The following is a 24,807-nucleotide window of genomic DNA, read 5'->3' as shown; positions in this document are numbered from 1 at the left end:
TTCTCTTCTGAAAAACAAGAATGCCCATTTCTGTCCTTATTATGTTCACATTTTCCTTAAAATCCTTGAACATACAGAACATATTAATAATAGCTCTTTTAAATTTTGTTTAAAATTGTTTAAATAATTTGATCACTAATGCTTATTTACTAATTTCATCACTGGTGCCATTTCTGGGTTTGTTTGTCCTTATTAATTTTCCTCCTGCTTATGGGTCATGTTTTCCTGCTTCTTTGCATGTCTAGTAATTTTTTTTGGACACTGGACATTGCAATTTTACTTTATTTATTTATATATTTTTATTGATTTACAATGTTAAGTTAGTTTCAGGTGTACAAAATAGTGATTTGATATTTTCATAGATTATACTACATTTAAAGTTATTATAAAGTATTGGTTATATTCCCTGTGCCATACATTATATCCTTGTATCTTATTTATTTTATACCTAGTAGTTTGTACCTCTTAATTCCCTTCCCCTCTCTTTCCCTTCCCCCCACCCCTCTTTCCTCTGGTAACCACTCAAATAGAACTTAGAGAGATGAGAACTACAATACATGAAATGAAGTATTCATTGGATGGGATTAACAGCAGATTAGGCAGTGCAGAAGAAAAGGTTAGCGAACTTGAAGATATAGCAATAGAAACTATACATGATGAAGCACAGAGGAAAAAAAATTAACAGAGCCTCAGTGACTTATGGAACAAAATGCAATAGTTTAACATATGTGTAATTGGAGTCCCAGAAGGAGGGATGGGTGTATAAAATATATTTGCAGAAATAGTGGCTGAATTTTTTTTTTAATTGATGAAAATGATAAAATCAAATCCAAGAAGTTCAACCAACTCCAAGCAAGAGAAACACAAGGAAAACATCATCAATGATCATCATAATCAATTAATAAATAGTTTAAAACCATTAAGAGAAAATCTTAAAATCAACCAGAGAACAAAAGGACATATTGTGTTAGGAAATGGAAACTGTGTAAGTCCAAAGACAATGGAGCGATATCTTTCTAGTGATAAAAGAGAAGAACCATCAACCCAGAATTCTATATTGAACAAAAATACCTTTGTACAATGAAGGCAGATAAAGACTTAAAGAATGCCCTGAGTGATCTTACTGTGAAAATAAGGGGCAGAGACCATGCAGCCTCCAACATCAGACCTGACATATGGTTGGCATTTTTAAAATGCCTTCTATGTCTTCTTGGCCCTGGGTGATGTGGTGGGTTCTAGAAAGTTTTAGGTAACCACCTGAAGGGGTGCGTCAGGGGAAGACCTGGCTCTCTAAGCTTCCTCTTTCCATCTGTCACAGCACATCTTGCCAAGGGATGGTCTTCAGCTTGCTCAGCTGCCTCTGCCATCAGACTGTGAGATTCCTGAAAGCTTGGGATTGGTCATATTCACCTGCCCAGTCCCATCAACACCTGGCTTAGTGCTCAGCAGGTGGTAAAGGCTCAATAAATGCTACCTACAGAATGGATGAGGGGGAGAGAGAAAGAAGAGGGAAAGCCCTGGTCTACATAGCAGCCAGTGATGTGATAAAGCATGGATTGGCTCACATGCTTGCTGCTTTCAGAATGAATGCCAACCTCTTCTGCTGGCCCACAAGGCCCAGCAGTCTGACTTATGCCTAGTTTGCTGACACCTCTCTCTACCCCCTCCATCTTCCTACTCATTCCGTTCAGCCCTTCTTCTCATCTCTCGAACATGCTGAACTTATTTCTAACTCGGAACCTTTACACTTGCTGTGCCCTCAACCTTGATCACTTTCCCCCAGAACTCTGCAAGGATCACTCATACCATACAGAATTCTGCTCAAATGTCCCCTCAATGGAGGCCCTCTCTGAATATCCACCCCACTTGACTCCACCCCAAGCATTTCATATCCAGGTACCCTTTCTGGTCCCCTTTTCTTCAGTGCACCTGTCATTACCTGTAATTCCATTACATGCTTATTAATTTGTCCTCTTAGTTGTTGGTCTCATGTACCAGAACATAAGCTCTGTGAGGGCAGCAGTGTTCCCTCATTGTTCACAGTTGTATCTCCAGTACCTACTAAGCAAATATATATGTATAAAGTATAATACATATACACACATATGTATATTTACACATATATGCATAATGCACATACATATACACACTCACTAATCAGCATATAGATACATGTATACACACGTTAAGCAGCGTATATATATATATATATATATATATATATATATATATATATGAGCACACATATGAATATGCATATATACACACCTAGTAAGCTATATACATAGACACATGCATATGTATATAAACATATACACACATATCTATATGCATGTATTTACACATACATATAGTATATATAAACACATGTATATGTATATGCATATAAGCAATAAACATACGTGTATATATATATTTATATACACACCCACTAAACAGTTTATATATAGGCAGATATACATATACCCACCATATATTATATAGATACATATACACACTCATACATGTATACATATATATGTAAGCCCACAAAGCAGTATGTATGTATATCTACACACATATATATGCATGTATATACATACAAATACATGCATATATACATATCCACTAAGCAGTGTGTATATTTATATTCATATATAATATATACTTACATATACATGTGCATATGATACATATGACATATATGCTCTATATAATTAACTGAATACATATTATGTAAATGAATGAAAAACTTGACAATTAACCAATCGACTGACAAGAGTTAGTTGACTGGTTTATACTGAATGCCTCTGGGTTAGGGTCCTAAGGAGAATTTCTCCATCTCCCCTGCTGCAAACTCTAATTTTTCACAAATGCCCCTTTAATTTCCACCTCTCTCCTGCCTCACTCTCCACCTCCCACAGGTTGCTCTTGACCCCTTCGTTGGTTGAGCCTTTGGACATTTTGCTCCTGCACCAGCAGAGAGAGTCCAGGCTGGACTGCTCTGAGTCAACTTTGAAGTCAACAGGGCTTAATTATTTTCAAGGGAAGGAGGAAGATACCTTTGTGAGAACTTTCTGAGAAGTTTGCTTCAAAAGTGTGTTTCTTGGATTAGCAAATGGGCCCCGTGCTTAGAGAGTCATAGGGTTGAAGCAAAATAAACAGAGAGTTAATTAAAATTCATGGAATAGCCAGAGGCAGTCTGCACATAAAACAGCAAAAAGTGGCACAGATTTATATGATAATAGCTCTTTATGTCCCTCAAAGGAAGAGTCTGGATAAAATTGAGCAAGAGTTGCACAGATGATAATTCCAGACTCCACACTCTTATTATGCAATGATGATCATTTCCACACGCAAGCATATTATTAGCTGTCTCATTCCAAACTCCAGATTTTCACATCTGCATGTGAATTCACAGTGTGAAAAAAATTTTTGATTAATAGCGGACTAACCAATTTAGTGCCCAGACTGCAACAAATCCATTTTGGAATTAAGTGGAGGTTCGATTTTATATATATGTTTATAAGTTTGAATGTTCAGAAACATTTGACTTAGTGTTTTTTTCCTTTAAAAATGTAGTCTTTGGAAATCTTTTTCATCTTTTAAGATAAGTGTAGCATGGTGGAAAGCATAGCAGGATTTTGAGTCAGACAGTAAACATTTATGCCAACTGTTCTGTCCCAGAATTAGTCTAGGTACTTGTGATGGTGTGGAAACAAGATGGACGAGGTCCCTGATGCCATAGAGCTGACAGTTTAGTAAGGGAGACAAATACACAAAAAATACCCAACCACGATTTCAATAATGATAGTTGCTCTGCAGAAAATGCATAGTGCAATGACCTGGGAGGGTAGGCCTGCTTTCCTTGGAGGAGAGGGCAACAGAGAAGGCTTTGCTGAGAAGGAGACATTTAAGCCAAGGCCTAACTGCTAAGAAGGAAACACACCATGTGGAGATCCAGGGGGTAGAGCATCACATACAAAAGGGGCAGCAGATGCAAAGGTCCTGTGGCAGGGACAGTCTTAGTAATGGGGCCATGGCAGCAAATGTGTGTAAGATGCCCAGCCAACATTGTGTCTGCCACAAGCAGGGGCTTGGAATATATGTTTGCTCTTTTCAGGACAATGCAAGAGTTAATCAGTTTATAGCAAAATGGTTAGAGAGCTTTGCCTCCAAGTCTGACAGAGCTGAGTTGGAATTCTGGTCAACCAGGTGACTCTGGGCAAGTTACCTAACTTCTGTGTGTTTCCAAAGTGAGCTGTTATTCTTATGTAAGAATCATTTTTAGAATTCTTAAACATGATACTTTTACTAGAAGCTTTCATTGTTCATGCAGACATCTTTTATAAGTGGTGGAATCCACTTCTTTTTAATGAAATATTTATTCCTATCATATTAATTAGTCCATGTTTGGCTTGAGGCATAGGTTGGAGGAATTTGCTGGCTCCCAGGGATCACTTTATTAAGAGCTAAATATCACAGGAAATGCAGGCTCATTCGTGAATGGCTTTCAAGCATAGGCCAGAGCAAATGATCCATTACTGACCAGTTTAACAGACGTCATTGCTCATTTGTATTTCCCATTTTCCAACAATGACGTCTCATTTCATATTCTGGATGAACCTTCTCAGGCCTTTTTACATCTATAAAGTGGTCTTAACCTTGCTTCACCCTAAAAGATACATTTCCAGCACTAAGGGTGTCAGAAAGCACCAAGGTTGGTCCTGGACCCTTGCCCCCATGACTACTTTTTGATGCTTCCTGACAAAGCAATGTCCCTTATGACTCCAGAGGGAAACTGTGTGCGTAAGCAGTGGCATTATTTATAAAACACATGATCACCTCTTGGAATTACCTCCAACCTCTCCTCCACCCTGTTGCCAGAAAGAACTCCCCTCCCCCTCAAAACCCACATTTTCCATGTTGTTTGTTGGTATGTTCTTTCCTTTATTCATTCATTTGCAATTGTTTACCTAGGATCCAGTTTTTAAAGCCTTCTGTATCTCCCCAGTGCCCTCAGGACAAAAGCCAACTGTATTGGTCTGCTGGTGCTGATGTGACGAAATCCCACAGGCTGGGGGCCTTAAACCACAGGAGTGATTGTCTCACAGTTCTGGAGGCCAGAGGACACCAACCCAATTGGGTTAGGGCCTGCCCTCATGACCCCATTTTAACTCAATTACCTCTTTAAAAGTCCTATCGCCAAATGCATCACATTCTGAGGTACTGGGGGTCAGGGCTTCAACATACAGATTTGGGGAAACACAATTCACCCTGCAACACTGACCTTTTAAACATGTCATTCAAAGCCATCTGTCACCTGCTCCTCACTCACCTTTGTCACCTCATCTTTTGCCATGATCTCCATGATGTCTGTCGTGCACTGTCTCAGGGTGAACACCAGGGAGTATCACCTGATACAGGTCAGAACTCACAGATGAAGTATCCGCGGGACAGGCGCACTGTTTCTTAGCATCTTACGGGGAGACTGGCTTGGCTTAGAGCATAGCTGGACACACCATGGGGCTGTGCCCCAATCAAGGCATGTCTCCCCATGCTGCTGTCTCTTTTTATGCTGACTGGGGACAAATAGTTTAGAATCAAGTACCAAGCAGTTTGAGCTTCCTGTGCTTCCAAATGCCCAGCACTGGTGGCCTTAGTGACTCCCTGGGCCCATGAGAAGTTGAAATCAGGTGCTGACTTCTGATCCTGGCTGGCTCATTGCCATATGTATTAGTCAATGTTCTCCAGGGAAACAGAACTAAAAAGAGGTGTGTAGATATAGATAGATTTATTTAAGTAATTGGCTCACATGATGATGGAGGCTGGCAAGTCTAAAAATCTGCAGGACAGGCTGTCAGGCTAGAGACCCAGGAAGTTGCTGATGTTGCTGTGAAAGGCCAAAGGTCATCTGCTGCAGAATTCTCTCTTCCTTGGGGGAGGTCAGTCTTTTGTTCTATTCAGACCTTCAGCTGATTGGATGAGGCCCACCCACATGGAGGGCAATCTGCTTACTCAAAGTCCACCTTTTAAAATTCATCACAAATTAATTTTATCTAAAAGCACCTTCACGGAAACATACAGAATCATGTCTGACCACATATCTGGGCACCATAGCCCAGCCAAGCTGACACATTAAATTAACCATCACACCAAATAATTGTGAAATTGTTCCTGAGCTCCTTCTTGGGCCACTTCTGCACATCTCTACAACGTTCTCTGGTCTTACCTTCAGTACATGTATGAATGATGATCATAATCACAATAATAATCAATAATTTAGTAAGAGTAAGTGCTTACCATGTAACCCTCACAACCACCCACTAAGATAAGTACACTGCTACCCCCATTTTACAGATGGGGAAGTTGAGAACACTACTAATACATGCTAAAATGCACCATGCATGTTCCATCTCTCTGTACTTAGAGAGGGGCTGTGTGCTCTCCTGGTAATGCACTTCCTTCCCCCTCTTCCTACACCTCCATCCTCATGAAGCCAACCCTTGATGACTGAGGAACAGTTCAAATGCAGCCTCTTCCAGAATGCCTTTCCCTAATCCCATATCCTGGTTAGGATCCCTCTTCTCAGGTCCCTTAGTCCCATGTGCTCACCTATCCTATAGCACTGTTCTTTCCTAAGTAGTAATTATCCATTTCTCCAGCCAGCCAGCCACAGATGTCAACTAGATGTTCCAGGCACTGTTCTAGTCACTGAGGAGGGAGCAGTGAATAGAAGAGAGAAAAATCCCTATCATTATGGGGTTTACACCACAGTGGGCAAGACAGAAAAGGGAAAACAAACAAACCAAGAAGCATGTGCTGTTACAGGAGTTGGCCAGGGTGATGGAGGAAACAGGGAGGGAGGATGGGGACTGAGGAGGGATTAGCTCATTCACACATGGAGGTCAGGGATGGCTTATGGGATAAGGTGATTCATGGGTAGAGCCTGAAGGAGGTGAGGACCCAAGACTGGACATCTGGGGAAGAGCATGGCAGACACAGGAATGGCACAGGGGCCAGGGTGGGAAGTGAGCAGGGAGGAGAGTAACAGATGGAATTAGAGGGGACTTGGGGCCACGCCATGTAGGGCCCAGTGACCTGAAGTGAGTGACTTTGTCTTTCACTCTTGAGTATTGTTTGTTTATCCCATTGAACCTTGAGTTCCTAGAGCAGTGTCATATCTTCATGGCTAACATAGTGCCAGGACCATGACAGGCATTTCACACATGTTTATTGACTGAAATATTCATCCAAATGAGTATTTTTCTTGAAGCTAACTTTTGATCACTCTAGTGAGGCCACCATTGGTCACAGCCCACATGGACTTTCTGTGCCATGAAACATCATCGTATAGTTTGTGTATCAGATGGGGATGTTCTCGGGAATGAGAAACAGAAAATCTGCCTTATAGTGGCTTAAACAAAGAGGGTTTATTTTCTCACCTAATAAGTCTGAAGGTAGGTGGCGCTATGATAACAGGTTCAGTAACTCTGACACCTTCGTAGCTTCATGGTCACAACGGGCTGCTGCAGCTCCAGACATTACATATGTGCTCAAGGTAGAAAGAAGAATAGTGGCAAAGGGAAGAAAAGTGGAACCATCTGTAGCTATTCCCTTTTATTCAGAAAGCAAGACTTTTCTTAGAAGCCAATAGCAGACTAATATTTCATTGGCAAGAACTGTGGCTACTTCTGGCTGCAAATGAGTATTTAATGGATCATACTGCCTCCTTGAAGAAAATTGTCCTATTGAAAAGGAAGAAGAGGGAGGATGCATTTGGGTAGTTAACAGTCATTGTCTGCCAAAGACAGTCTTCTTGTCAGATAAGGATATTTGAACAGCAGTACCCAGCATGATCACTCTTTTTTAGTGACCTTATTTAATCTTGATTTTTTTTTTCTTTTTTGCTTTTCCCCAAATTGGTTGTCTCCCAGAATCTTGCTCCTGTAAGCATAACCAGTGTCCGTTAATGTCGCACTATAGCTGTGCATCAATCAACAGCATCTGCTAAGTGTACTCAAGCTGGGGGTAGGGTGGGCAGCACAGAGAAGGTCAACTGAGTCAGGTGAGAAAGGGCATCCAGGCTGGTCCATGGAAGGGCAGAGCCAGCCTTTGCACCCGCACAGTTCTGGGTTACCAGCACAGCTCTGGCGTCTCTGATTCTGGGGTGACCTGTCCCCCCAGAGCTTGGCTTGCCTGAGCTGAAAAGTGAGGGCTACAGTCCTGACCATCAAGGTCACTGAAGATGCAGCCAGACAAGGACTTTCCTGAAGAATCCAGCAAAGTGATTCTCAACTAGCCTGCTTATCAGACTCCCCCCCAGGGAGTTTTTACAAAATACAACATCCCAGGACCCTCCCAGACCTCTGGGGGTGCCACAGAACCGAGGTCATCAGTGCTTTGAAGGTAAGATCCGGCTGAGGACCACCAGATGCTGGCGTGATGGAGGTTCTCAACACGCATCCCTACGCCTTCTCTGCTGAATTGGGGTCAATTCTCAAATTCCTGATGCACAGTGTGCTTGACACGTGCCATTCTCAACGGCAAATCGCCTGAAATCCATGCTTGCTAGCATTTATTTATTTGTCCCAATAAATTGTAATTAATAATGATAACATCAGGTCCTAATTGAATTAGACTAATGAGGAGTGTTAATTGGGTGCTTGCCTGTCAGCAGCTTGGGTGACTTTGGCCAAATTGCTCATCCCTTGCCTCACTAACTGTGATTTCTAGTGGAAAGGGCTATGTGCTGACCTGCTGAGGAGCCCTGGGGCCACTTGGGACCCACCTCTTCTGTTCTGAAGGTTCCCAGGATGTGGGCAGAGCTGCCTGTTGGTGAGGAGGACTGACGTTCCCTCTAGAACACCTGTCCTGAGCCCAGGAGGCTGAGATGCTGCTTTAGTTTTAGCAGATTCCCTCCGTCACGTGGTCGCCTTGGGCTCCAGAGCTGGGAGGACGGGCAGGCCCTCCTGCTGTGAGTCCAGGCACCGAGGACCCCACCTCCCTCGAGCACACGAGGCCTGGTGGGCCTTGTCGTAACTGAAATTCCAGCTCCTCTGTGGACTCCCGCTCAGGCCTGGAGGTCAGGGTGGCCCTCAGGTCAGGAGATGGTGATGCCCGCAAGGGGTGAGGCAGGGGCCGGCCTGTAGGAAGGGTATTCTAAGCAGAGGGAACAGAATATGCTCGTGCTGGGAGTCAGGGGCCAAGGTGACAAGTTCACATGTCTGAGCCTCTGGAAGCTTGAGGTTCCATAGGGGACCAGGCAGCATGGCTCCTGCCTTCATGGTGCCTGGGGTCTGCCTGTCAGTCAGTAAACAGGGAAGATCCAGTGTAGGAAGCAGCACAGTAGAAATAGGGGCTATGGGAGCCCACTGGGAAGGCTGTTGATGCAGCACCCCCAAAATAAAAGGGAGCCTCCTACAGAAAGTAACGAATGAGCAGAGACAGAGTTGGTGGGTGAGCGGGAGGGAGGGGGACATGGGCCAGGGAGGAAGTGAGAAGGGGAGAAAGCAGTGGTGGTGGAGAAACTCTTTAAAGAAATTCTAAGGGGGTTGAGGCAGCTGGCATGAAGGGGACGTGTGCGTGTGTGGTGTGTGTGTGCGTATGTGTGTGTATATATGTGTGTGTGGTGTGTGTATGTATGTGTATGTGTGTGGTATGTATGTCTATGTGTGGTGTGAGCACACACATGCCTGTCAGAGGTGACAGAGGCGCAGAGGACTTTGAATGACAAGACACAGACCTTGAACACTTCCTGAAGGTGAAAGAAAGCCCTTGCAGGGCTTCAAGTCTTTCATTCTGGGGAAGTTCCCACTGGGCAGAAGGACATGTGCAGAGACCAGAGCTGAGGAGACGCTGCGGGTGACGAAGCTATTACAGTGAAATGTTCCCGCCTCTGAAATCTCAGGCACTAACTCTAAGTACCAGAAGTCGCTCTGGTCACAGGGACTTAGGGGGAGAGGATACAGGCCAGGGTATCAGGCTGGAATGTGGAGTCCCGGGCACTGATTTGGGAGTTAATGCACTCAGGGCTCAGGGTTGGGTCCCAGGCGGCAGCGTGCTCAGCTCCCCACCAGCCCACGTTTCCTGGGCACCTGTGTGGGCCACACGCTCTGCTGGGCTCCATGGACACCTGACTGTAGACCTGCGGGGCTCAGATGAAACCCACTGCCCAGGAAGGATCACAGAGGTGCCTGGCTGAGTTGGTCAGCCAGAAGTCGATGGCCATGATGGACATTTACAGACTGTCTTAGTTTCCTGTGGCTGCTTTAACACACTGGGTGATTTAAAACGGCAGAGGTTTATTCTCCACTGTTCCGGAGGCTCTGGGAAGGATCTGTCCCAGGCCTGTCTCCTGGCTACTGGGGTTGCGGCGATCCTAGGCCTTCCTTGGCTTAAAGATGCATCATCTCTCCAATCTCTGCCTTCTTTTCTCTTATTATAAAGACACTGGTTGATTTGGGGCCCGCCCTAATCCTAGATGACACATCTTGAGAGCCTTAACTTAATTATGTCTGCAAAGACCCTTTAACCAAATAAGGTCACCTTCACAAGCTGAGGGGGTCAGAACCGTTCAACCAGGACTACAGGCTGCCTGTCCCCTCCTATTTGGCTTTGTGCATTGCATTCCCTGTGCCACAGTCATCCTGCCTGACAGAGAGCCTGGGGGCTGGTCCCAAGTGTCCCAACTTCCTTGGGTCTGCAACGTGAAGGGATTGGCTCAAGCCACCCTGGCAAGTCAGTAGGAAATGTCACCCCAAGCTCCAGCCATGGGGCCAGAGATATCTGTGACCCTGTGTCCTGGGAAGCAGGCCTCCCTCCCAGCACCCTGCCCTGCCTTCAGATAAGTCCTTAATGATGGTTGTGATGACAGTACCAGTAATCACAATAATAACTGCATTTGCTGAGAGGCCTCTGTCCTGGGAGCATTAAATGTCCATAACCGTATGGGAAGTAAAGAAAACTCACCTCCATTCGGTACCTCCAACATGACAGTACCACACCACACCCTGCACAGCATCCCCTCCCATGTCCTCACAACAGCCCTTGGAGCAAGAACATACCACCCCCATTTTACTGATGAGTAGACTGAGGCTGAGAGAGGGTGGTTGCACAGCAAAGAACTGGAATGTAAGCCCTGCTCAGAGTGACCCAAGAACCCAAAATCCTTCTGTGTCTCTGGGACTTCCCAGCAGACCTTTGTCTCTACTCAGTGCCTTAGACTTGTCTTCTGTCTTTTTTTCATTTTAGCCTCTCTGTCCCCTGGTCAGGTTGAGTCAGCCATTGCTACCTGCCTTGCTTGGCCAGTGAAGAAGCAAGGGCAGAGGAGCCGGGGATACGTGCAAGACGGCCATGAGCAGAGCCCAGCTCTCCAGACCCCGAGTCCAGCTCTGTGTTCCTGAGAAACGTAGAGTGTTTCTAAGATGCCTTAGAAAATAGATTCAAGCCCTCAGTTTATAGAGGAGGAAGTTAAGGGATCCCAGCCACACCTTTTCTTTTATTTTTTGTTTTTTTACTTTTGTTTGTTTTGTTTTGTTTTTTAACATCTTTATTGGAGTAAAATTGCTTTACAATGTTGTTAGTTTCTGCTGTATAACAAAGTGAATCAGCCATATGCATGCATATATCCCCATATCCCCTCCCTCTTGCGTCTGCCTCCCACCCTCCCTATCCCACCCCTCTAGGTGGTCACAAAGCACCAAGCTGATCTCCCTGTGCTATACAGCTGCTTCCCACTAGCTATCTGTTTTACATTTGGTAGTGTATATATGTCAATGCTACTCTCTTACTTTGTCCCAGCTTACCCTTCCCCCTCCCCGTGTCCTCAAGTGCGTTCTTTACATCTGCATCTTTATTCCTGTCCTGCCCCTAGGGTCATCAGAACCTTTTTTTTTTTTTTAGATTCCATATATATGTGTTAGCATACAGTATTTGTTTTTCTCTTTCTTACTTACTTCACTCTGTATGACAGACTGTAGGTCCATCCATCTCACTACAAATAGTTCAATTTCCTTATTTTTTATGGCTGAGTAATATTCCATTGTATATATGTGCCACATCTTCTTTATCCACTCATCTGTTGATGGACACTTAGGTTGCTTCCATGTCCTTGCTATTGTAAATAGTGTTGCAATGAACACTGTGGTACATGTGTCTTTTTGAATTGTGGTTTTCTCAGGGTATATGCCCAGTAGTGGGATAGCTGGGTCATATGGTAGTTCTATTTTTAGTTTTTTAAGGAACCTGCATACTGTTCTCCACAGTGGCTGTATCAATTTACATTCCCACCAACAGTGCAAGAGGGTTCCCTTTTCTCCACACCCTCTCCAGCATTTATTGTTTGTAGATTTTTTGATGATGGCCATTCTGACCAGTGTGAGGTGATACCTCATTGTGATTTTGATTTGCATTTCTCTAATGATTAATGATGTTGAGCATCCTTTAACTCTTAGAGGAAAACATAGGCAGAACACTCTATGACATAAATCACAGCAAGATCCTTTTTGACCCAGCTCCTAGAGAAATGGAAATAAAAACACAAATAAACAAATGGGACCTAATGAAACTTAAAAGCTTTTGCACAGGAATGGAAACCATAAACGAGATGAAAATACAACCCTCAGAATGGGAGAAAATATTTGCAAACAAAGCAACTGATAAAGGATTAATCTCCAAAATATACAAGCAGCTCATGCAGCTCAATATCAAAAAAACAAACAGCCCAATCCAGAAATGGGCAGAAGACCTAAACAGACATTTCTCCAAAGAAGATATACAGATGGCCAGCCACACCTTTTCATCAGCATGGAGCTGGCCAAGACCCCAGGCCTCAACCTCTTCTTTGACTTGTAAATCCAAGCCTTCAAGCTCCAGGCAACGTCCTGTACCAACCTCTCTTCCTTATCTGGTACCCAAAGTCAGACCTCTAAACCCTATTCAAATCCTGAGCTCTGCTTTGAAAGCCAGAATTCTAATCCCATTTTGAAGAGTCTCTTCTAGTTCCTGAGCTGTCTCTGAGCTGCTATGAGGTCACCCTCCTCCTTCCCGCCCAGCCCCCTACCGCGCCCCGGGAGGTGAGAGCCATCTCTCAGCACCTTTGCCCATCGTCAGTCATACCAACAAGAGCCGGGGCTGGGAGAGGTCTTCTTCTGACGGGGGCATTGCCCAGACTCCATTGAATCACAGCCTCAGCTTTTCGAGATGATGCAGCCAACTGGACTTCAGGGCTCCCAGCCCTGGCAGAGACCATGTCTACTCCACATCTCTTCTGAGAAGGCAAATGAGGAGTGAGAGAGATGAGAAACCCTAATTAGTGGAATGATCTGCCCCCTGCGTGTCTGCCTGCGGACGTGGGTCTCAGGGCTCTGGAAATCTCTCTTCAGATTCCTGCGAACCATGGCCCCAAGGGGCTTTTGTCCGCACACCTTTGCCTTCTGTGGTTTTATATTTTCAAGTTCACTGGTAAAGTTCTTGGGCCTTCAACCTCATGCCACTAATCGTGCTGCCTGGAAAAGCATTCTTTTGGAGATTTCATGAAATGTGCTTAAGACATTGAGATTCGGGTGACATTTATCATCCCCCAGACACAGCCGGCCACTCCCACTTCCTTGGTCTCATTTAGTTTCACCCCAGTGGGGCAGGGTGGGCTTTGATAACTCAGTTCAGACAGATGCTGAGACAAACTCAGAAAGGCAGCAAGAATCAAAGTGGGAATTGGAATTCAGGCTTTTCCCCACCGTCTTGTATTTGCCTCAGATTCATAGCATTTTGTCGGAGCAAAAGGGGTCCAATTTCCAATAGAAGACAACTTGGGACGCCCAGAGAAAACCCCGAAATCCCAGGCCTGTAACCATATCCCTTGCGTTCTCTATCACAGACCTGTTCCCAGGGAGGATGCATCATTGGTGCGTCCTGGGAAGGCAGAGAGCCTGGGTTTGAGTCCTGAGGCATGTGGAAGGTCTGAAATCTTTCTGTGCTTCTCTTCCTTTATGTCAAGTGAGGGTAATAAAACTAGTTACTGTACTGGGTTGAATAGTATCCGCCCCCAAATTCATCTGATGTAGCTGCTAGCAGGGGGCATCAAGGATTAATAACAACCCCCAGAAATTAGAAGAGGCAAAGAAGGATCCTCCCCGAGAGCCTGCAGAGGGGACGTGGCCCTGGCAACACCTTAATTTGGAGCTTCTGGCTCCAGAACTGTGAGACAGTAAATTTCTGTTGTTTTGAGCCCCCAGTTTGTGGTACTTTGTTATGGCAGCCCGAGGAAATGAATACAATTCCCCATCAGGATGTTGGGAATACAGTACGTGTTCACCCTGCTACTTTTTTCCAGCCACACCATACTCCTTGCCGGGTGTCCTAAGGCTCCATGTCCTCCTTTATATCTTTCCTTTCCCCTAAAAGCCTCTTCTTTTGCCTTTGCCATCTTTCCATCCTTTCATGCCCACCCTCTGGCATTAGTGCCTCGAGAGAGCCTTCTCTGACAGCAGGTCCCCCCCCCCCCGCAGCGCTGCCCCTTGTGAGTAAGGGCGTCACTCAAAAATCAGACTGTTGTGGGTTTGAATCACTGTCCTGACACCGGGGGGCTTGTTGAACTCTGGGCAAGTTAACTAGTGCACACGGGGCTGCAGCTTCCTCGCGCTCAAGGGAAGATGGAGCCTTTATTCGCAAGGTTCTTGTGGGGATTACGTGAGATAATCAAGGAGACAGTTTGCTTAGTCTCCCAAAGTAGAGTGCTCAGCACAGGAGCTGCCACCATTGCTGCCACCACTTCTCCTTTGCTCCCCCAGGGCCCATGTGCCTTAGTTTGGGTCTCCCCAAGGGCCCTGGAGAGGAAGAAGGCACAGGTAGTGAGTTAGGAAGTGAGTCAGGGAAGGAAAGGCAGGAGGCTGCTGGTAAGGGTGCGCCGTCAAGCCAGTTAGCCCTGTGGGCAAACTCTCAAACTCTGGGAGCCGTGGGATGGACAAGGGGCCTGGGGTGTAGATGTCCCAGCTGCCTGCATGGGCCGAGCGTTGCTTCTGTGGACCTTAACTCTTTGGCATCGCCAGTCTGTTACAGCAACGCGGGCTCTGCTGGCAGACAGAATCGTCGGGCAAAGAGAAGCGGGGCTGGCGATGGAGGTGTGAGCGGAAGTGGGGAGGGCAGGGGCCACGGGAGGCACAGATACGTGTATCTCAGCGTCGTAGATATTGGTGCATCTGTCTGTTTTCCTCTCGGGCTATGAGCTCCTTGAGTGCAGGGCTGTCTCTTCCCCCTCCTGTTTCTGCAGCTGCTTTTTCAGCACTTACTTAGTGTAAATACCTGATCAACAGGTGAATCTGGTCCAGCTCTTCCATTCTGCAAATATTGGAGAGGTTGTGGCGTAGCCAGCGCTGCTCCACTAGCAAGATTTCAGAACCAAGACTTGAACCCAGGAGTAGGGATGCCGTGAGGGGCTGCCTTTTTGTTCCGTTGAAACGTTGGCCTGAATGTTCTCCCTTTTGGCTGTCACTCAGGTCTGCATCGTGCAGAAGCGAGACACTAAGAAAATGTACGCAATGAAGTACATGAACAAGCAGAAGTGCATCGAGAGGGATGAAGTCCGGAATGTCTTCCGGGAGCTCCAGATCATGCAGGGGCTGGAGCATCCTTTCTTGGTCAATCTGTGGTGAGTGATTCCATCCAGGGCTCCGGTGAAATCCTCATTATGGAGCCAAATGCAAATACGGCTCTGCTGGAAGGAAGCTTCTGTACTGTAGAGAGAAAGAAATGAAATTTTCTGGGTTCAAATATTCTTTTGAATATTTCGTTGGGTATGCTTTCTGATGACTATTCGGTAGAGTACATTTTCTGATGAAATCATTAAGCATATGCTTAATTTTCATTCGGTCCTCTTACCTGGTGAATCAGAATTGAAATCGGTTTAGAAAAGAAGGTTTTTGTATGTTTGAGAACACATGTAGAATGTTATAAGAGGATGCCAAATGGAGTCTTCTAAGGGGAATTTAACTTTTTAGAAAATTACACCCACAGTGTTCATGGCAAGAAGGACTTGCCATGAACATCAGGAGATGATGTTTTACTCCACTTAGGATGGCTGCCCGGTGTGGACATGCTAAATTCCAAGTTTTGAATCTGGCCAACGAGGCCCACTAGGAGCCATGTTCTGGAACTTTCTCTCCCTCCCACCCCTGGCTATCATCTCTGCTTTAATTTGTGTCCTAGATTTGCCACTTTGCTGGTTGTTTTCCTGCCTCTGTGTCTTTGCATATGAAGTCTCCTTTTCCTGAAACTTCCACCTTCCTGTCTCCCCAGCTTCCTCTGACCAAATGCTGTGCATTCCTTTGGTTCAGCTTTTGAGGTACTTAGGCGAGGAGCCTTCGCTGCTCCACAGGCTGGGTGAACACTCCTCATGTCTCCGCCTTGACCTGTGCTTGACCCAACATAGCCTGCATCACCTTGAACCCAAATTATTCTTTATTTATCTGTCCTTGCTAAGAAATCACTTGCTCCTTGAAAACAAAGGCTGTTTCCTGGTTCTTTGTTTCTGGGAGTCTAATACAGCCTCAGACATGTTGGGGGCACTTAATAAATGTTTCCTGAGCTGGATTTTGTTGAAGGGGAAAGGACAGGCTATTCTAGGAAGCAAAATCTGACAGTTTCATTCTGCATCTCAGTTGACAGATTTTTGATCTTAAGAGCATCTTTTCTGATGGGAAAGTCTAGCCTAGCCTGAATCCCTAATATCACCAGTTATTTCTCTTGCCCTTCATAGATAGAAGCACTCTGAACATTGGGTGATAGGACAAGGAGGGACATGAGTTGTCCTGTTTGAGAAAATCCAGGTCTGCCTGGCAGATGCCTCAGACTTGGGCATTTCTGTGGGCAAAAGCCATACTGTGTGTCATACACTAGAATCTGGGTAACAAGTGTGCATTTGTCATGTCTCCAGCCACCCAAACACTTCAGTTATTTGGGGGAAATAAACCTCTTCATGTTTTGATTGCTGTACGAGGAAATTTTTTAAATTTATTTTTTATTGCGGTAACATTTGGTTTATAACATTATATAAATTTCATGTGTACAACATTATATTTCTACTTCTGTATATCCTACAGTGTGCTCATCACCAAAAATTAAGCTTCCATTCATCACCATACAGTTGATTCCCTTTACCCATTTCACTCCCCTTCCCCCAGCCCATCCCTTTCCTTCCAGTAACCACTACTCTATTCTCAGTATGTATGTACGTGTTTGTTTTTGATTGATCTGGTTTGTTCCTTTATTTTTTGTTTGTTTGCTTTTTATATTCCGCATATGAGTAAAATCATACAATAGTTGTCTTTCTCCATCTGATGTATTTACCTTAGCATAACAACCGTCAAATTCTATCCATGTTGTTTCAAATGGCAGGATTTCATCTATATTTTTATGGCAGAGTAGTAATCAGTTGTATATATATGCCACATCTTCTTTATCCATTTGTCCGTTGATGGGCACTTAGGTGTTTACCGTATCCTCACTATTATACATAGCACTGCAAGGAACATGGGAGTGCAAATATCTTTTCAAATCAATGTTTTTGTATTCTTTGGATAAATACCCAGAATTGGGACAGCTGGATCATATGTTACTTATATTCTTAATTTTTTGAGGAATCTCCGTACTATTTTCCACTGTGGCTGCATCATTTCTAATCAGAAAAGCAACATTTGTTCATTGCGAAATACAGAAAATGACATACATAAGAAGGCAACAATTATCCAGAATCCTACCACCACCAGATTACATTTCGGTGTGTAATTCTTTTTATACTTCTTTTCTCATATCAATATGACTGTAAATGTCATTGATATAAAACCATGCATAACAATGTTGGATTTTGCTTTTTCAAATTAATTGTCTAGTAGGAGCATTATCTCCTTACTACAAACTTTCTGTAAATCATTTTTAATGGCTACATAACCTTCCACTGTGGAGAAGTTCAATAAGACATCTAACGTCTAACCTGTCATATAGGTTATTTAGGGCTGTTTCTAATTATCTTGCCAATGTAAATAATGCTGAGGTGAAGATCTCTGAGCTTGAACTGTTTCAGGGGAGACTCCTTAGACCGGGTAAGGGCATGGGATGTACATTTGGACTGTGATGTGTGTTGAAGGAGAGAGGTTGTGTAGGCATCCTCCCTTTTTAGGACCGTTTTTCGATGCTCTGTTCATGGTCTCCAAGATGCCAACAGATTAATGACAGACCCCCTTTAATTCCATGTAAGTGCTGGGTCAATGGGAAAGCTCCCTGTGCACTTTGGCCTCTTAGGGCATTGTATTCCCATCATAAGCAAGAAAGGATAGAACCTGCTGCTTGATTTTGGAGTCTCCAAATCTTTGGCCTCAATTTTTCACCAGCTAATGGTGAAAATAATACCTTGTTTACTGCTAGCACTGTTTTGAGAGTTAACTGATAGGAAAAGATATGACAGTGTATCTTCTGTAAATGAAAATATTGTTTACTGTAAGGTTATGTATATATGTGTGTGTGTGCATGTGTATACCTACATTTGATAATAGATGGATGATAGAGAGAGAGATAAAGAGAGAGATAGATAATGCTCCTTCCAGCTATAAGTGAAAAGGAGAGGGTCCTTAATTCATTGGGCAGTACTGAGTACTTTACATACTGTGTGGCTCAGGGGGCAGAAACGTAAACTTGCTTCAACACCAAAGGGAATTTCTTGGGTTTTATACCTAAAAAGTCTAGAATTCCAGCTGACTTCGTCTCTATCTCCTGCTTTCCCCTGTGCTGGCTGTGTTTCAGAGCCACGACTCATGCTGACTGATGGTTTTCCTACTTCTACTAGCTGAACAGCCACAGCAGAGGCTGAAGGTCACGGGCGTGATTGACCTGGTCATGTGCCCCTTCCTAAAGCAGTGGGGAAGGGGCCAGGAGGTTGGTCCCACCTGAGTCTTAGAAATCTGCAGAGGGAGGTTGGGAGCTGTTTCCAGAAAACAGTAGTGACTGTGCCCACCACGTGATTGGCACCTGCCACCCAGACATTATATCCTTGTGCTGGAGTCTTCATAACAGCCCTGCGGGACAAGGGGTTTGGGCCCCATTTCTCAAAGAAGTAAAGCAGGGCTCAAAGCAGTTCATGATCTTACCTGAATCAACGGAATTGCGATTCAAACTCAAGACCGTCCAGTGTGCCCCGAGGTTTCCAGTTCTTGTAGGGAAATACCACTAACGTTTATTAGGTACTTGATAAGTGTCTTCTTTGACTGCTATTAATCCTCCTAACGGCCTCTTTAGTTTCCTACTATCATCCTATTATTATTGTCCCCATTTTACAGATGGGGTAACTGAGTCACGCCACTAATAAATGGAGGAGATGGGACTTGAACCCAGGCTGTCTGGCATCATGGCCCACATTCACAACCCTTCTACCATGGCTGCTGTGAGAAGGCCCTGACCCTACCCTGCTTAGCCCACCACACCCCCTTCCTCCCTGCTTGGAGCCCCTCCTGCTGGGCTTCTGTTTGGCTGCCTGCCTTACCCTGCTAGGAGGGAGCATGGTGTGGAATTGCTTGTCAGGTTCATAAGGACACCACTGCTTTAAGTTAATTATACGTCAGCTTTTCATCTCATTACACGGAGGGTGAGTTATCGCAGCCTTGGAAAGCCTGACTACGCCCCTTGTCATTCTTCTCTTTTGCTGACATGCTCTATAACTGCCAAAGGCAAAGGCAAAGGCAAAGGCCGGGCACTGATTAGTTTCCACGACAATTTGCCCTCTAAAGAATGAATGATGGGTGCTCCCAAGCCTGTGACGATCCAGGTGGAGTTGTCAAGTGCAATATTTTCACCTGTTCTGAAGCAAAGCTGTTTTGCTCTCTGGGGCTTAAGACAACTGGGGCAAAGGAAAAAGGCAATGAAAAATCACACCCCAGAGAAGACGGCTGTTCACTAGCGGGAGCCCTGGAGATGTGGGGAGTGGGAGAGGAGGGGAGGGGAGAGATGGGGAGGGGAGAGATGGCGGGGAGAGTTTCAACACTCGGGCTCTGAGGTCCGATCTCCCAGGTTCTAATGACAGCTCTGCCTCTTGGAGGCAAAGCGGCTACTCTGGAATTGTGTTGCCTCCCCACCCCCTCCCCGCCCCACAATATGACTAACCCCCAATATGACTATATCTGGAGACAGGGTCTTTAGGTGGCTATTAAGGTTATACACGGTCATTAGGGTGGAACCCTAATCCGAAAGGATGGTGGCCTTGTAAGAAGATGGAGAGAGAGCGAGTCTCTGCCATGTGAGGACATAGCAAGAAGGTGGCTGTCTGCAAACCAGGAGGAGAACGCTCACTGGAACATGACCATGCCCAGACCCTGATCTTGGACTTCCAGTCTCCAGAACTGTGTGAGAATACACTAACTTCCGCTGCTTCAGCCTCCCAGGCGGTGGTATTTTGTTATGGCAACCTGAGCAGACTAATACAGAGGCCTTGAGAGTGATTTGATTCTCCCCCCTGTGTCTCAGTTTCCTTATTTGGAAAATGGAAATGAAAAGATGACCACATCTTAGAGTTGCCATAAGGACCAAATGGGGTAATACGTAACAAGCATCCACATGGCCCCAGGCATGAGGTGACCGCTGGATCAGGGACCTCCACTGCTGTTGATATGATTAGCACCCGTCTTTCAGGTTAGTCTGGGGCTGGCTGGACCAGTTCTCTCCTTCTCTTCCAGCGGGGAACATGAGGACATGCTGACTGTTGGAAGATGAGTCTTGAGATTTCGGTACTAGATTTTTATCCTGATTACACTGTAGTGGGTAGGTAGTTCATTGTGTTTTCAGACTGTATTTTCAAAATCCAATTCTGCTTACCAGATTGACTATATTTACTATACTGTTAAAATGTTCTGTTTATAATTAGGTAGTGCCTCCCCTGCCCTGTTTGCTGCTGAATTAACTGTGAGGACGGATACCTGGCAGGATAGGATGAGAACAGATACCTGCAATCAATTTAAACTGTTCTCATAGCAAGTGTTTCTGGAACCTTCTCTGAGTAGCGAAAGGCTGAGTCAAGACATAGGTCTCTATGAGCCACTCTCAGGCAAGAAAGAATCACTTAAATTAGTGGCTAGTTTTTCTTAAGCGTTGAGACCTTTGATTAGAGTAAAACTATGTAAGGTGTTTAAAGGTGGAGCTGATCTGTCTGAAGCAAAGGGGCAGGAAAGGAGGTTGCAGGGAGGACAGAGACAGAAGGTCCCTCAGGGACCTCTGATGAAGGATAGAAGCCCTTTACAAATAATCACCAGTCACTGAGCAGCTTCATTTCCATAAAACTAATTATCTTTGGCCTTGAATATTGCTACAACCTCCCAGCCAGCATTTCAACACTCAGCCATCACCAGTTTTCCCCACACAGGGTGTCTTGGTCAGCTCAGGTCGCTGTAACAGACTACCATAGACTGGGGGCCTTAAAAGACATTTATTTCTCACAGTTCTGCAGGCTGAGAAGTCTGAGATCAGGGTACCAGCATGGTCAAGTTCTGATGAAGACCCTTTTCCTGGTGTAGAGGCGGCTGTCTTCCTGCTGTGCCTTCACCTGGGGGAGAGAGAGAGAGAGCTCTCTCTTGCCTCTTCTAGTGTAAGGGCACTAATCCCATCATGAGGGTTCCACCCCCCAAAGCTCTATCTCCATCACACTGGAGACTAGAGTTTCAACATATGAATTGGGGGAGGGGACATAAGCACAGTCTATAGCACAGGGCAAGTCTTATCAAAGTGCAAATCCGAGCCCACTCTCTGATTAGAATTCTACGATGGCTCCCCAAAGCCCACAGAATAAATGTCTCTCCATGCCCTGGCCTCTGACATTATGTCAGTCTCTCCTCCTGACACCCACCCCTGCTACCATCTTGGTGCATTTTTGTCCCAGCCATACTAAATGATTAGTGGCACCTGTAATTCATCTTGCTGTCATCAGCCCTCTGGGCCTTCACACATGCTGTTCCTTCTGCCTGGAACACCGTCTGCCCTTTGTTCTCTTTGAGAACTTCTGCCCCCACAAGTATTCATTCATTAAATAGATATTTACTGGACTCTTACTGGGTACCAGGCACTGTCTTAATTTTTAAGGATCCAGAGAAGAAGAGAATCCTTATGGCTACTGCCTTTTAAAGTCTATAGGCCAGGCACCACTTCCTCTACCGAGCTGCCTCAGGATTGCCACCCAGGCCTCAACTGGCAGTGCTTTCTTCTGCACTCGGTTGCAGTACAAAGCAGCTCAATCACATTTATCTATCTGTACATCTGTTTCTTCCATTAGCAGTGAGCCACTTGGGGAATGGGACCATGCTTTATTCACCTCTGTATTCCTAGCATCCAATGTTCAATAAATTAATTCATTCAGTGTTTGTTAAGGACCTACAACATGCCACACCCTGTGTTGGCATCGGTGATAGAACAATGAGCGAGACAGTCACTCTCCTTCTTTACAGAGCTTACAGATGAGAGAGGACAGACCTTAAAGCAACAGCTGACCCTGCTCCCCTGCTCTCTTCCTTCCATCTTGAGTAGTCACTGTCCTTTGGGGTCCTGGGTAACTTAAAAAATATAGAGATTACAAATGTCCACCATGTCCTAGAGGTCATAGATGGGAAATGCTCATGGATTTTTTCCCAATTCCAATTAGTATCATCTTCTTTAGTCTCCATCACCATGGTAACTCCCTTAATAAAAGGGCACAAGAGGTGATGCTGACTCATCCAGGGTCCTTTTCTCATCCTTTTCTATTCCAAGATTTGTTAACATCACTGGTAACTTCAGTTTGTGCTTTCAAGATGGCAGATTTCTTAGGTTTGTTATTCTTAAGGGGGTGAGTGTGGATTACAAGATGTCCCAGCTGCATTCTGACATCCAGGGCGTCAGCACTGAACTGTGGAAAGGGATGGATGAGGAGCCAGAGGTCATGCTGTGTAACGCCAGGGCTCGAGGAGGGTGGAGTTGGGCCCTGGTGTATCAGACAATTCCTGTGGGTGAAGGGGGTGGATCCAGCAATCAATCAGGAAGGGCACGGAGTTTGCCCAAGGTCAGAGGGAAAGCCAGGACTCACTTGGACCCACCGGTGGTCTTTGGGGCCCTCTGATTCCCCACCTTCTGCCCCCCACCATGGCACCTTCTTGTGCCCACTTCTCTGACTGCTCCTCATGCTTCCCACATGTTTTTCTGTAATTAAGACTCTCCTTGGTCCTTGGGGAATCATTAAAGTCTTCCCACACTTCATCAATGCCTAAAATATTGGTAACACTATCCTTTATGGATCACCTATGGTACATGGCTCTTTTCCTATTTTATCGTGGTTAATCTTCAGAATCATCTTACAAGGTGGATGTTCTTATCCCCAGCGTACAGTTGGGGAAGCAGAGGACTGGTGGGTTAAATAACTTGCGTAAGATTACATAGCTGACGAGAGGCAGCGCTGGGATTAGAGGCAGCAATGTACCAGGAAAGGCTTAACAGCTGTCCAAGAGGACAAAAAGCAAGTCCTGATTTGTAGAGTCAGCTGATTTCCATGGTGTAAATACTCCCATCGTGGCCTGCTACAGACTTAATGTATGTGTCTTCCCAAAATTTGTATGCTGAAGCCCTAGCCCCTCAATGGCATGGTATCTGGAGGTAGGGGCCTTTGGGAGATGATTAGGTCATGAGGGTGGAGCCTTCATGAATGGGATTACTGCCCCTACAAGAGGCCCCACAGAGCTCCCTCACTCCTTCCCCTTCTGCCATGTGAGGACACAGCAAGAAGACAACCATCTATGAGCCAGAAGGCTGATGCTCACCAGACACCAAATCTGTCTGCACCTTGATCTTGGACTTCCAGCCTCCAGAATTGTGAGAAAGGAATTTCTGTTGTTTATAAGCCACCCAGTCTATAGTATTCTATTATAGCAGCACAAACAGACTAAGACATGGTTGATTTCAAACTAACAGCATGTTGACCAGCTTATAAAATTTCTGAAAATTCAGCAATTCTCATGAGCCAGTATGAGCCAGCTCCAGCACAACCCTGATAGACCCAGATCTAACACCAAAGCTTTTGCTCTTCCTAAACCAACTTCTGGGAGCCAGGCCTCGGGATAAGCCTCATGAACCTAAGATGAATAAGCAATGAAAGAGATACCTTGAGAGGAATTAAAAAGAAGAAACACAGTAGTTGGATACTGGACAAAAAATGGTCCTTCCCCTTCCTAGGATGGTATTCTTGGAAAGCCTCAGTTTCCTCATCTGTAAAATGGGGATAATACCTCCCTCCCTTCCATGCTTTGTGAAGTCCAAATCACATGAGGACCAGTGAATGAAAGCCCTATGGAAATGATAATTTGTTAGCGAGATATACATTATTATACTTCCTTCTGAGAAAAACTGAAGGATGGGTAATAGCCTGTAAATCCCATGCACAGTTTGTGTGCATGAAATTGCCAGTGGAAGGCAGTGAATGTGGTTATACATGTAAGGACTGCAGATAAAGACGACGGATGCTCAGTGAGGAGCAATTTTATGTTAAGTTCATATCCCAAAGCGATACAAAAATTGCATTAGAACGTAATACATTTGGGAAGTATTTACCCGCTGTAGTGAGCTTAATTAAATTGGAGACTGTGGCGCCCTTGTTCCTCAAGTTTTTGAAAGTCACATGGCAGCTCCCCATGTTCTCCCAACAGCTGGGCATACACACCCCCATCCCCACTCCCCGCTTCCACCCCTACTCCTGGTCTTTGCACCGGTGTTTCCTCTGCTTGGGACTACTTCCTCTAGACACCTGCAGGGCTCACACCTTCACTTCCTGCAGAT

At 45.1% G+C, this 24,807-nt stretch overlaps 1 protein-coding gene across 1 annotated transcript in view; it reads left to right on the top strand.

Moving 5' to 3' along the window:
* The window catches only part of STK32B (serine/threonine kinase 32B), a 341,842-nt gene that overhangs the window by 101,282 nt on the left and 215,753 nt on the right, over positions 1-24,807 (top strand). The window contains exon 3 of the mRNA XM_061191226.1: positions 15,477-15,628. Coding sequence (XP_061047209.1) covers positions 15,477-15,628 — 152 coding nt within the window. The remainder of the gene's footprint in view (positions 1-15,476; positions 15,629-24,807) is intronic.

Source organism: Eubalaena glacialis, chromosome 5 (genome assembly GCF_028564815.1).
Source record: "Eubalaena glacialis isolate mEubGla1 chromosome 5, mEubGla1.1.hap2.+ XY, whole genome shotgun sequence".
NCBI classification, from domain to species: domain Eukaryota; kingdom Metazoa; phylum Chordata; class Mammalia; order Artiodactyla; family Balaenidae; genus Eubalaena; species Eubalaena glacialis.
This window is presented reverse-complemented; position numbering and strand designations above follow the sequence as displayed.